The sequence below is a fragment of the Colobus angolensis genome, unplaced genomic scaffold (assembly GCF_000951035.1).
Source record: "Colobus angolensis palliatus isolate OR3802 unplaced genomic scaffold, Cang.pa_1.0 Scaffold25, whole genome shotgun sequence".
Classification (NCBI taxonomy): Eukaryota; Metazoa; Chordata; class Mammalia; order Primates; family Cercopithecidae; genus Colobus; species Colobus angolensis.
Window position 1 is genome coordinate 3,448,209 of NW_012115710.1, and position 13,450 is coordinate 3,461,658.

Genomic DNA, 13,450 nt, shown 5'->3' on the forward strand with positions numbered 1-13,450 from the left:
AAATACAAAAATTAGCCAGCTGTGTTGGCGGGCAACTGCAATCCCAGCTACTTGGGAGGCTGAGGCAGGAGAATCACTTAAACCCAGGAGGCGGAGGTTGCAGTGAGTTGAGATCATGCCATTGCACTCCAGCCTGGGTGACAGAGCGAGACTGTCTCAAAAAACCAAAACAAAACAAAAAAGCATTAGTAAAATACTTCAGGAATCATCTAGGAAGAGTAAAGCGGGATTCACAGGGAATTAAGACAGAAAAAGCATAAGCTATCTCCCGCAGGTGGAGGAAGAAACAGAAGTCAGCAATGCTAAGACTATCTTCTTTATTAAAGCTACCAAAAATAGGCCAGGCGCAGTGGCTCACGCCTGTAATCCCAGCACTTTGGGAGGCCGAGGCAGGTGCATCACTTGAGTACTGCAGTTCAAGACCAGCCTAGGCAACATGGTGAAACCCCCTCTCTACAAAAAATACAAAAACTAGCTGGGTGTGGTGGTGCACGCCTCTAATCCCAGCTACTCAGGAGGCTGAGGTGGGAGAATCGCTGAGCCTAGGAGGTGGAGATGACAGTGAGTCAAGGTATCACCACTGCACTCCAGCTTGGATGACAGAGCAAGACCCTGTCTCAAAATCAAAAAGAAGTGACGAGAGGGAAAGCAACGTCCCACCGTGCACCACCTCCTGGTCTTGACAGTAGACTCACGTGAACCCATCACTTGTTCATAAGCGCGTTTCCCATCTGCCATTGTAATTCCATTTTAGTCATGCGCCCCGAGATCATTCAAACCACAGCCAGGAGAGACTGGATGACAGCATTCCCTGGGGTGCTATTTATAACCACACAATGCAGGAGGCCAGCTGAGTGTCGATTTGGCGGCCAGTTTAATAAACTGCCACACGGCACAGCTGAGCTTCATACAGCCGTGACGACGGGGACAGCCATTCCTTGGGTTTCTGAATAACGTTATCAAGTGAGCAGTGAATTTCAGTCAAGCCTGTCTTGACTGTCTTGCCATCAGGACCGTCTTGCCAAAACAACAGTTGCTTTTGGCTGCTGGAAGCTGTAGCTTTTCAAAACGTTCACACATTTCAATGTATCGTCGATGTTTTTAAATAGACTTACAGAGAGGGCAGCGCACAGCCAAGGCCCACAGCCCCTCCTAGCAGCACCGCCGTCCAGGCAGGATGCTGGGCGGCGGGGGGTGGTGGAGGGGGTTCTATTTACAGTATCTGGCCTTTGACTCCACTAACTGTTGGTTTTGTTTTTTTTATCTTAAATCTTTTCCTTCAAGTCTGGAGGCCTGTGGAGGGCCTGTCACCTTAAAGGCAAGGATTTCTTGTCTGCACCAGGCAGACAAATGTCAAACCATGACCGCAGGGGCCATGCTAGGAGCCAAGCCCAGAAGCCCCTGGTCATCCAGCCCCGGCTCTTTCATGCTTCTGTCCCTGATGAGGGGACCAAGGGTGCCCTCAAGGACACACAGAAGGGAGGCTGCATCCTAGTCCAGTGTCAAAGTGAGGGGGCGCTGCAGAAGCCTGGACAGGACCACCTAACCCAGCCAGGGACAGGAGGGGGAGACCACCCGAAACAAAGGCACAGAGGCTGGAGAGAAGGTGGCATGTTCCCAGACTGCACGGGCTCGGGGTGGGGGGATGTGAGGTCAGAGCTGGCACAGTGGCCGGGATCTCGGGCTCTATTCCATGGGCAGGGGGGAAGCCCCTAGGGCTGCATGGGGCCATGGAGGAGGCGGGCGCAGGAGACACCAGCTCCCGTGCCAAAGGCCCCGATCCAGCCGCTCCGCTGCCAGCAAGAAGGCAGAGGACAAGGGGCCTCGTGAGACGGGGGGAAAGGAGGGACCAGCAAACCCTTCTTGGGATGGCTGAGGACACAGGGGACTCCAGCAGAAAGGGAGGCCCCTGGGTGTGCAGGACGGGAAGCTGACCAGCCTGGGCCCTCACCGGCCACTACCCCCACCACCGCCCCCACCCCCACCCCCGCCCTGGCCCCCGGTGTCTGGCGCTCCCGACATCATGAGGAACAGGACGACGGGAATGATGTACATCCACTGCAGCCGGCCGGAAGGATGGACAGACAGACACAGAAAGAGAGAGAGAGGGGAAGGAGGTGAGTGTGGGCATCGCCCGCCCAGGGTGGGGAAGGTGGGGCCCGGCATGAAGGGAGGCCGCGTAAGGGGAGGGCACCCAGGTCCCCTACGTCACTACAGGTCAGGGAGGGCCAGGGGGGCGCAGGGAGGGGCAGGGGTCTCGGTCCTCACTCAGGCCTCTTGCGGCGGTGGCGCGGGCCCTGGCGCAGCAGGACGCAGGGCTGTGAGCAACACGGCCCCCCCCAGGATGATGTGCCACTGGGGAGGGAGGGAGCGCAGGTCAGGGCCAGTGGGTAGCCGTGGGGCCCTAGGGCCAGCGGGGAGCGGGAGGGCGCTCGAGTGGGCAGCAGGGCAGGGCCCGGCAGGCAAGGGCTCAGCCTCTGGGCCTCAGTTTCCTACAGCGCAGGTGTTGGACTATCCGGGCAGAACGGGTGAGGCCCTCGGGTAGGGCGCTCAGCACGGCAGGGCTCAGCCATCCCAGCCTCAGCATCCTCCTAGCCTCCCTCGGGCCACGCCGGCCTCCTCGCTGGCCTTGTCCTGACTGGGGTCCTGTGCCACAACTACCACCAGTCTCCACACTCGAGGGACCAGAGGCCTGGGTGGAAGCCACATCCTCTGGCCATCCCCAGCCTCCCACCCCACGCCGCAGCCTCAAGCCCCCTGGACTCAGACCTGCTGCTGGCAGCACAGGCCCCTCCCTCCTCAGCTCCAGGAGGCCTCCGGGACACCCTGCTGCCCCCAGTGCCCCTCCCTGGGCTACATCCCTCCCGGACCCTCTCCTCTCTCCTTCCTGTACATGCCCCTGGAGAATCCGCTCGCCCCTCCTTTCTAAGCCTCGCTGGTTCCTTTGAAACCTCCACTGTTCCCTTCCTCTCCAGCCTCATGGCTCCAGCCCAGCTCATGCCGAGACCTTCCCCAGGACCCTGCGTCCTAGAGCTGGCCGGACCTCCCCTGACCACACCTCCGTACCCTCCTCCTGCAAACAAGCCTCAGTCCAGGTACCAGGACACACAGGAGGCCTGGAGAATGATGGGCCCCCACGCAGGAGGCCTGGAGGATGAGGACAGGCCCGAACACCAGAGGGGAGTCTGAGTGGGAGCAGAGAGGGCCTAGTCAGGCGCCAGGACTGTCAGGAAGGGAACAGGGGAGGCGGGGGAGCCCCACTCACGTATTTGGCGAAGAAGGACTTCTGCTCCTGGGGGTTCTTGGCCTTCTGGGCCTGTTCCATCTCCAGGCGCTCGATGAAGGCCGCCGTCTCAGGGCTGGGGCGAGGGGAGAGAAGGAGAAGGGTGAGGCCCAGAGTCCAGGGACCCGGAGACCCTGAGGCCACCAGGAAGGGCCGGGGCAGGTGGCAATGGCACCGCGAAGGCTCTAGAAGCAGGCTCACCCCGGGGCTGTGGCAGGCGGCTGCAGCTGCACTGAGGTGTTGAACAGCTCCAGGTCCACATCCTCCACCTCATGGCCCCGGCAGCCCCCGGGGTGCGTCACCACCGACACGCCCACCACGTTGCCAGCCACGTCCACGTGCAGGGTCAGCTGGTCCGAGAGGTGGGACTCCACCAGGGAGCACTGTCGGGGGAGTGAAGTCAGCGGAGGTGGGGAGCCTGCTGCCTGGGCTCCACCCTAACCTCCCCCTACCCCCCACCACAGGATCCCCAGAGCATCTTTCAAAACCTTCCCATGGTTCCCTGTCACCCTCAGGCACAAGCCCAAGCTCAACCGCCACCGACCCTGGAGTCCTCACAATGCTGTCCCCACAAAAGCACCCGCTACCTGGACCGACCCCTCCAGACCAGGAGGCCTTGGAGGGCAAGGCCAGGTCCGAGTCTCCCAGGCCTCTGCGGGCTCCAGAAACGCAGGGGTTCGAATGGTAGAAGCAGGACCAGGGCAGAGGGTAAGGACGAGGGAGAAGGGGGCTTGTCCTCGATACCAACTCACCGCAGGGACAAAGGAGGAGACGTAGCCACCAGCTTCCAGGCCATCCAGGGCCCCAGGTCGCCTCGGGACCCGGACCCGGTACAGGCCGTTCAGGGCTGCCACATCCTGGGGATGGGAGAAGAGGGTGCTGGTCAGAAGGATGGCACCAGCCCTGGACAGGCTGTGATGCCCACCAGGCCTCCGCGAAGGCCCCTCTCCAGCCCCACCCGCCTCACAGCCCACACTCCCCAGGCTGGCCGACCTGAGTCTGCCCAGGACTCTTCCTGCTGGGGTGGCCCGGCTGGGGCCAGGAGCAGCTGGGACTGCCCCACCTAGGGGAGAAGCCATCACAAGGTGCGCAGAGCCCATCCCAGCGATGGAGTGGGTCCTGAGGACGCCTTCCTTGTGCCTGGATCCAGCTGCACCTGGCATCCACCCCACGCCTGGATGCACCAGTTACACGCACAATAAATTCTGTTTGGGGGCAGCTGTGACAAGAGAATCACGTGGGCACCAAGTAGGAAGGCTGCTCAGGCAGACCTCGCCGCGTGGCCACCAGAATCAAGCCTGCACTCCCAGCCTTCCTCACAGCTACATCTGGCCGATGGGTGGAAGTGGGCTGTGCCAGCTTTTGCAAGCTTTCTCTAAATGCTGCTGCTCCTTCTGCCCCTATTTCTCCCGCTCTATCCTGCCTGGAGCCCTGGGGCCTCTCTGCATGACACCTAGGGAGGACTGAGCCGGGCCCTGAGGCTGTCACAACAAGGGCGACAGAAGTGAGCTCCTGTCCAACCATGGCTATTTTAAGGATCTCTTTCTCCTCACAAGCAAAGCTCGTCTAAGTGGTCATGAAACAGCTCAGCTGAATCTGGAAGAGGAGAGGAGCCGATTGTGTGAAACCTGCAGGGGAAGGGGGTCTGCGGGCAGAGGGAGCAGTGTGGGCAGAGGCCATGAGGCAGGACATTGTGCCTGGCGGCGCCAAGATGAACTGCAATGCCGCTCCACTGGGGCAGTCATCCAGGACAGAGGCTGAGAGTGGCAGGAGGTGCTGGAAGCTCACCTGGGACTGGAGGGAAGGCTGCGGGGGACCAGCAGGGGGTGGCTGAAGAGACAGCTAGATACCCTCCATCCCCATCTACACCCAGCCCTGAGTGCCCCATCTCACCCGGAGTCGGCCCCGCTCCTCCTCGCTGAGCTGCCGCTGTGACAGGGACAAGGTACCATCCTGCTGGTTCCAAAGCAGCGAGCCCCGCTTCCGGAAGCTGGCACTGTCATCTGTGAGGAGCTCAGGCTCAGAGACGCCCCCCCCCTGCGCCCATCTTTCAACCCAGGCAGGGGCCAGGAGGTCCAGCTTCAAATTTTGGCCTGGCCTCCACCCGAGTGACCAGGTTCCCTCCCCATCTTGGCCCCCATTTTCCTATCGGCAAAGTGGGGACACCTCCACCATGTTCTACCTCACAAGGCAACCCATAGCAGATGCATGAACCCCACAGCTCCCAAATCCTGCCTCTGCCTCACCAGGTGCCCCAGGGACAGCCATATAACCTCTCTGAGCCTCAGCTTCCCCAACTGCAAAATACGGAGGCTGTGGAGTTCAGGAATTCCCAACTACCTGGCTGTGTCAGAAGCAGGGGAGCTGTTCCCTGAGCAGATGCCAGGGTCTGCAGAGGGGCACCAGCTTCAGGGTCTGTGCCCTCAGGTTCGGGGCCTCAGACTCGATTACTACACTCTGGGCAGCACTGACGTCCAGCTCTGGGAACCCGGACGCCTGCGTCATGGCAATTTCAGTTTGGCTTTGAAGCTGGCTCCTGGTCTGCCACTCACTCACGATGAGACCTTGTGTGGTGCCTACTCTGAGCCCATTTCCTCTTCTGGAAAAGGAGGCTGACACGAATACCTACCACCTCACATGGCTGCTGTGAGAACATTTGAGTTAATACTTGCAAAGCGTGCAACCACGAATGCCGGGCACGTGGCAACTGATCGGGAAAGTCGGCTCTGACATTATTACTGCTGTGCTGACCCTTTAAAAACTGAAATTTGTCTTACAGGCAAGGGGGCATTTAAAGACAGCGTTTCTCTTCTTTCATGTCCCTCTTTCCCCCAGCCTGGGGCAAATCTGTTAGTAAATGGATGTCAGCAAATGTCATGCGACGGGAGGCACCCGGACTCCAAGTCTTTACTTCTCAGGGCACCAATGTTAAGAGAGGATGTTGCCTGACTCACCGATCTCAAATGAGTGCTCCAGCAGCAGCCCCACCGTGCCGCAGGCCTCGCCCTCTCGGCCTTCCGCCCCGGCCTGCAGAGGACACAGAAGGCCCCAGGTGAGTACCATCCAAGCCCTCAGCATGGCAGTCACCCACAAAGCCCAGGACAGGCAGATTGGGGTGGGCTGAGGGAGGAGCCTTATCTTCAGGTTAATCACTGCTGCTTGCCTCTATTTCACTAGAAACCACCCATTTCATGAATATTCATAATCTGGACTCCCTCACCCCCAGAAAACCAGACGCTACAAACATGCCTAACCTCACTGCCAAAGCAACTATCCCAAGGTCAATTTCAAGCCTTGCACCACAAATACTCATGAGTTAAATGACACCCTCCCTCTCCCAAGACTTCTTTTTTTTTTTTTTGAGACAGAGTCTCGCTCTGCCCCCAGGCTGGAGTGCAGTGGCCGGATCTCAGCTCACTGCAAGCTCCACCTCCCGGGTTCACGCCATTCTCCTGCCTCAGCCTCCCGAGTAGCTGGGACTACAGACGCCTGCCACACCTCGCCCGGCTAATTTTTTTGTATTTTTAGTAGAGACGGGATTTCACCGTGTTAGCCAGGATGGTTTCGATCTCCTGACCTCGTGATCCGCCCGTCTCGGCCTCCCAAAGTGCTGGGATTACAGGCTTGAGCCACCGCGCCCGGCCAAGACTTCTTTTTCATGCTAATATCCAATGGCCTCCTTATCACCTGACAGCCCAAGAGCCAAGATGCAGCCTGAGTTCAGTCCCTATTAAGCACATTCAAGATTCATGCTTTCCTTTTCTCCAATCTCCAAATCTGCATATTCATGCATATTCAGGAGGTAAAACTCCTCTCCACCTCCTCAAGAGCCCCCTCCCACTCCTTATTTTCTTTTTCTGAGACAGGGTCTTGCTCAGTCGCCCAGGCTGGAGTGCAGTGGCGTGATCTCAGCTCACTACAACCTCTGCCTCCCGGGTTCAAGCGATTCTCCTGCCTCAGCCTCCTGGGTAGCTGGGATTACAGGCACCTGCCACCACACCCAGCTAATTTTTGTATTTTTAGTAGAGACGGGGTTTCACCATGTTGACCGGCTGGTCTTGAACTCCTGACTTCAAGTAGTCCGCTCACCTCGGCTTCCCAAAGTGCTGGGATTACAAGCATGAGCCACCGCGATCGGCCTAATTTTTTTAATTAGTATTTTTTGTAGAGACAGGGCTCGCTATGTTGCCCAGGCTGGTCTTGAACTCCTGACCTAGAGCAATCCTCCCGCCTCGGCCTCCCTAAGCGTTGGGATGACAGAAGAGCTACCGCGCCCGGCTTCACCATGCCTCTTTCATTTTAACCGCCCCGACGTGATTCTCCAAGATTCCACACACCCCCCCAGCCCCGCCCCCCTCATACATATTCCCGAGCCAGAGCCTTTCCAACAGGTGCTCCTTGTTTTCCCTCCGAGTCGCTGCAACCCGGTGCACTGGCGAGGCCCCTCCTGCGCGTGCGTGACTGAGGCCCGGCTTTCCAGAGCTCGCCCACCTCTTCCCTCTCAGCCCTGCACAGGCTCCTTCCGTCTGTAAGTCACCTAAAGACCCAAGACCCGCGATATCCGTAGACCGCGCCCGCTATGCACAGCTAAAGAGTACTCACCCCTCGCGCACCAGTCCCGGCCCGGCAGCCGCTGCCCCGGGCTCGACTGGGCGCTGCTACCGCCATCAGCAAGAGCAGGAGCAGCCGGGTCGCCCCAGCGCTGGTTGCCGCCATCTCGGCTCCTTCCCACCAGCGAAGGGACGGCTGAGAGGCAGGAGCCGCACAGCACGCCGGGAGAAACAGGCCGCATCCTGACGCGCGTGCGCCTGCGCTGGGCCCCAGCGCCTGCGCACTGGCGCCCGTCCGCTCCTGGGGCCTGACATCAGCAGGATGGAGCCGCCCCCTCCAGGGACGTCATCACAAACTGGGAGCCCGCTTCTGTGTGACGTCATAAAACCCGATCCGCATCATGATGTCACAATGCCCGTAGCCCAGCCCCTCATTTTCTCCCTCGGCTCCTTCCTCCGCTCCCGTCGGGCGGGGACATCGCGATGAGGCGGGATCGCGGCGCTAAGCCGGCCGTGGGTGGAGCTGGCGAGGTGGAACCAGGTGGGATGGCAGGTGAGAGATGGAGCCAGGCCTGGAGGGGTTGGACCTGGTGAGGGTACCAAGTAAAGGCTGGGGCCGGCAATTCGGGGACATCTGATACCCCGTCATCTGCGCGGAGCTGTGCCGGGCCCTCCCATCTGGCAGCCAGACACAGCCTCCCGGGATCGACCCCCAGACTTTGTCCTGCTAAAATGCCTCCTGGTTCCAGCCTCTTCCACGGGCCATCCCAGACGGCTCCAACGCTACCTCCAGAGCGGCGAATTCGACCAGTTGCGGGACTTCCCCATCTTTGAGAGCAACTTTGTGCAGGTAGGGAGCCCCAGAACCCCCTCATCCCAAGCCTCGGCCTGTCCCTCGACCTCCTCCTGACTTGGAAAGCCTCTGCTCCCCCATAACGTCCATCTCGTGGGATTCCTGACTCTCAACTCCTGCGTGACCTCTGACGCCCCATATCTCTAGTTCTTTAGATTCTTTGTGAACCCTGGCCTCTAACTCCGTTGCCTCAGTTTCCCTAACTTCACACCCATATGATTCTTGACCTTTAATTCCAAGATATCTGGCCCCCAGCCTGATTTTCAACTCACCTGGTTCATGACCTTTTCCCCTACCAAGATTCCTAGCCTCTGATCCCTCCCCAGTTCTGCCCCCACATCTATCCTGCCCCTAACCTCTGACCTCTGGCCCCAGGTGACTCGGTTGGGAGAAGTTGCCAACGAGGTCACCATGGGGGTGGCAGCCTCCAGTCCAGCCCTGGAGCTCCCGGACCTATTGCTTCTGGCCGGTCCTGACAAGGAGAATGGACGCCTGCAACTCTTTGGGTAACTGCCTCCACCTCAGCCGAGACCCCCTCCTCCCTCAGCTCCAGGCACCTGAGCCCCCAGCAATACCTCCCCTCACCCAGACCACCCCCAGGGCCAGGAGCTGGCGGTGCTACCGGCCCTCCCTGAGCTGCCATCTACATGGGAGAAGGACAGAGCAGCCCTCAGGGGCCAGAAATCAGGGACTAGACAGACCTGAAGGGGACAGTCCTCAGCCATGCCCCAGCAGGGGTCAGGAGAATGACCATTTCCACAGGGCCTGCTCATGCCAGATGCCCCTGGGCCGTGCATGTGATCTCACCTCTGACCTCATATCTTCACATGGTGGGGTCCCTTAGCCCTGTCCTCTAAAGAGCTAAACTGAGGCTCAGAGAGCCGGGAACCATTTGCCCAGGGTCCCACCGTGGCTCCAGAGTGGGCCGGGATTGGAACGCCAAGCTTGTCATGATTGTGGATCTCATGGTTCTTGAGCCCTCCTGTGCCTCACTCCATACTCTCCTTTATGTTGTATTTTTTTCATTGAAAGAGTAATGCAGACTGGGTGCGGTGGCCCACACCCAGTCTTTGGGAGGCCAAGGCAGGCAGATCACTTGAGGCCAGGAGTTTGAGACCAGCCTGTCCAACATACAAAATACAAAAAATTAGCCAGGTGTGGTGGCAGGCGCCGGTAATCCCAGCTACTTGGGAGGTTGAGGCAGGAGAATCACTTGAACCCAGGAGGTGGAGGTTGCAGTGAGCCGAGACCATGCCACTGCACTCCAACCTGGGTGACAGAGTGAGTAAGACTCTGTCTCAAAAGAAAAGAGAAGAAAAAAGAAAAGAAAAGAGAAAAAGAAAAAGTAATGCTAACATACGAGAAAACAAGCACAAAATAGACAGCAGAAGCTGTTCCCTTCTCTCACCCAAGGCTCCTGCTCCAACTCCAGCTACAAACACTGAAATGTTTATGTGCCTATAGTAAAGAAACATTCTGCCACTTTTTGTTGTTGTTGTTTTGAGACAGAGTCTCCAGGCTGGAGTGCAGTGGCACAACCTCAGCTCCCTGCAACCTCTGCCTCCCGGGCTCAAGTAGTTCTCCTGCCTCAGCCACCCGAGTAGCTGGGATTACAGGCACCTGCCACCATACCCGGCTAATTTTTGTATTTTTAGTAGAGACAGGGTTTCACCATGTTGGCCAGTCTGGTCTTGAATTCCTGATCTCAGGTGATCTGCCTGCCTGGGCCTCCCAAAGTGCTGGGATTACAGGCATGAGCTACCATGCCTGTCCGGCTTTCACTTTTTTGACCATATCTCACAGTTCATGAAAGAGAGATGCCAGGTACGGTGACTCACACCTGTAATCCCAGCACTTTGGGAGGCTGAGGTGGGAGGATTACTTCAGGCTTGGAGTCCAAGACCAGCCTGGGCAACATAGCGAGACCCCCATCTCTACAGAAATCAAAATTACAAAGCTAGCCAGGTGTGGTGGCACACACATGTGGTCCTAGCTACTGGGGCTGAGCCAGGAGGATCACCTGAGCCTGGGAGTTCCAGGCTGCAGTTAACTGTGACCACACCACTGCACTCCAGCCTGGGCAATGAAGTGAGACCCATTCTCAAAGAAAGAAATAAAGGGAAGAAAGAAGAGAGAGAAAAGAAAGGGAAGAAAGTAAGGAGGGAGAAATAGAGGAAGGAGGAAAGGAAGGAAGGACAAACTCATTGTCTCACACATGCACACATGAAGGTCCACAGTTCTTTCTCTGCACTTCTGAAATCCAAAAGATTGCTTTTGTAATTTGGTAGCCAAATCAGATTTTGACCTGCATGTATTCAAGATTACTTACAGCCTTTATTAATATCCTCTAAGTTAAAAACCTTTCATAGAGCAGTATTCTGATGCCAGTACAGTACACTGAGATATTTTCTCTTCTACACTATGCATTTATTTTTGTTTATGTGTTGTAGAGATGGAATCTCACTATGTTGCCCAGGCTGGTCTTGAACTCCGGGCCTCAAGTGATCCTCCCACCTCAGCCTCCCAAAGCACTAGAATTACAGGCATTAACCATCGTGCCTGGTCTTTATTTATTTATTCATTCATTCATTCATTCATTTTATTCATTCATTCATTCATTCATCCATCCATTCATTCATATTTAATTTTGAGACAGTGTCTCACTCTGTCATCCAGGCTGGAGTGATCACAGCTCTCTGCAGGCTCAAGCGATCCTCCCACCTCAGCTGCCTGACCCTGTCTTTTTTTGTAGAGACAGGGTCTCACCGTGCTGCCCAAGCTGGTCTCGAACTCCTGGGCTCAAGCAATCCTCCTCCCTCAACTTCCCAAAGTGCTGGGACTATACGTGTGACCCACCTTGCCCAGCCCCTTTTATTTTAAATGCTAACTGTATTTCACCAGTGATCTCATCACTCACTGAATCATGACCTGCAGTTGGAAGAACACCAATGATGATGCTGAGAGTGGCTTTGACCCTCTCATGAGCTCCTTTGGCACCCTAAAACCTCTTCCCAAATGAACATACCACTGAAGTGAGAACATTGAGCTTGCTCTGCAAATTTGGCCTCAGGACTCATCTCCTAGCCCCTCACTTCTGTCTAACCAACTTCAGCCCTGAGCTATTCTGGGGCAGTTTCTGACAGGTATATATACATATAGATACACACACAAATATATACACATATACATATATACACACATATATACACATATACATATATACACATATATACATACATATACATATAAGTACATGTATACACATACACATATACATGTTTACACATATACATATACATATATGCATAATGTGTCTATACACACAGATGTATACATGTATATACATACAAATATATACGTACATACATATGTATATACACATATACATGTATACATGCAGACACATACATATATGCACATATATACATATATACACATATACACACGTATATATACACACACATATATATGGATCCACCCTTTCTTTAAGAACAGCAGTGGAGGCTGGGTGTGGTGGCTCACACCTGTAATCCCAGCACTTTGGGAGGCCAAGGTGGGCAGATCACCTGATGCCAGGAGTTCGAGACCAGCCTGGCCAACATGGTGAGACCCTGTCTCTACAAAAATACAAAAAATTAACCAGACATGATGATGGCCACCTGTAGTCCCAGCTACTCGGAAGCTAGTCAGGAGGCTGAGGCAGGAGAATCACTTGAGCCTGGGAGTCGGAGGTTGATTTTTGTCCCTCAAATAGAAGAATAATAGCTGACATTTTTTTTTTTTTTTTTGAGACAATCTTGCACTGTTTCCTGGGGCTGAAGTGTAATGGCGCGATCTCGGCTCACTGCAACCTCTGCCTCCCAGATTCAAGCAATTCTCCTGCCTTAGCCTCCCGAGTACCTGGGATTATAGGCACCCACTACCACGCCTGGCTAATTTTTTGTATTTTTAGTAGAGATGGGGTTCCGCCATGTTGGCCAGGCTGGTCTCGAACTCCTGACCTCAGGTGATCCACCTGCCTCGGCCTCCCAAAGTGCTGGGATCACAGGCGTGAGCCACTGTGCCCGGCCCCAGATGGAAATTTCAAGTAGGCAGTTGTATATTTGAGTCTGGAGTTTAGGGGAGAGGATTAGTGGGAGACAAAAAGGAGACATGTGGCTGGAATAAAGTTGGGAATGGACTCAAATTCAAGAGGCAATGAAAGTGGAAAGGGATTCCTGGAGCAGAGGGAAGCGTGGCAAGGTGAGGACCCCTGACCCAGATGGTGCAGGAAGACCCGACAGGGTCAGAACCTGAGTCTGCCCCTTCCTCCCACCCAGGCTATTCCCCTTGAAGTTCGTCCAGCTCTTTGTCCACGATGAAAGCCGGTGTCAGCTCGAGGTCAAGTTGAACACCAGCCGAACCTTCTACTTGCGACTGCGTGCCCCACTCGAGACCCGAGACCGGGAGTTCGGCCAGTGGGTGCGGCTGCTCTACCGCCTGCGCTTCCTCTCCGCCTCCGCCGTGCCCTTCACGCAGGAGCACCAAGTGCTGGAGGATGAAGATGAGGAGGGCGATGACGATGAGGTGGAGGCCCAGAGGGAGTGGGAGGAGGTGAGGAGAGGGGGGAAGCGCGGTGGGGCAGCAGAGGGCAGAGGGGAGGTGTCTGAGGACTTCCAGGTCTAACAGAGGAGAGGGGCTGGGGGCCTGGACTCCTGGGTCTGAGGGAGGAGGGGCTGGGGGCCTGGACTCCTGGGTCTGAGGGAGGAGGGGCTGGGGGCCTGG

General features: G+C 56.3%; 2 protein-coding genes across 3 annotated transcripts in view; one reads left to right on the forward strand and one right to left on the reverse strand.

The window, feature by feature from the left end:
* Window positions 1–792: 792 nt before the first annotated feature.
* Window positions 793–8,061, reverse strand: EMC10 (ER membrane protein complex subunit 10). 2 transcript variants are annotated; one of them, XM_011946313.1, is made up of 8 exons: window positions 7,886–8,061; window positions 6,238–6,310; window positions 5,177–5,286; window positions 4,036–4,140; window positions 3,485–3,666; window positions 3,266–3,359; window positions 2,269–2,355; window positions 793–2,058 (listed from the first exon to the last, which is right to left on the reverse strand). In XM_011946313.1, exons 1-7 carry the CDS (start codon window positions 7,997–7,999, stop codon window positions 2,269–2,271), a joined length of 765 nt encoding a protein of 254 aa, XP_011801703.1. In that variant the 5' UTR covers window positions 8,000–8,061; the 3' UTR covers window positions 793–2,058. The 2 variants fall into 2 exon arrangements, with proteins under 2 accessions (XP_011801703.1, XP_011801702.1); XM_011946312.1 differs by lacking the exon at window positions 2,269–2,355.
* A 78-nt stretch (window positions 8,062–8,139) lies between these two features.
* The window catches only part of FAM71E1 (family with sequence similarity 71, member E1), a 6,401-nt gene continuing 1,090 nt past the window's right edge, over window positions 8,140–13,450 (forward strand). Inside the window, 6 exon segments of the mRNA XM_011946311.1 lie at window positions 8,140–8,252; window positions 8,255–8,386; window positions 8,583–8,683; window positions 9,013–9,039; window positions 9,041–9,192; window positions 13,006–13,279. Coding sequence (XP_011801701.1) covers window positions 8,156–8,252; window positions 8,255–8,386; window positions 8,583–8,683; window positions 9,013–9,039; window positions 9,041–9,192; window positions 13,006–13,279 — 783 coding nt within the window. The 5' untranslated portion in view covers window positions 8,140–8,155.

Bases quoted from the DNA above. Each gene is read 5' to 3' on its own strand.
- EMC10 (XM_011946312.1), bottom strand. From the start codon at position 7,999: ATGGCGGCAACCAGCGCTGGGGCGACCCGGCTGCTCCTGCTCTTGCTG. The intron at 5,287-6,237 runs GTGAGTCAGGCA...AGCTCCTCACAG, and splicing joins GGAGCACTCATTTGAGATCG to ATGACAGTGCCAGCTTCCGG. The intron at 3,667-4,035 runs GTGAGTTGGTAT...CTCCCCCGACAG, and splicing joins TCTCCTCCTTTGTCCCTGCG to TGCTCCCTGGTGGAGTCCCA.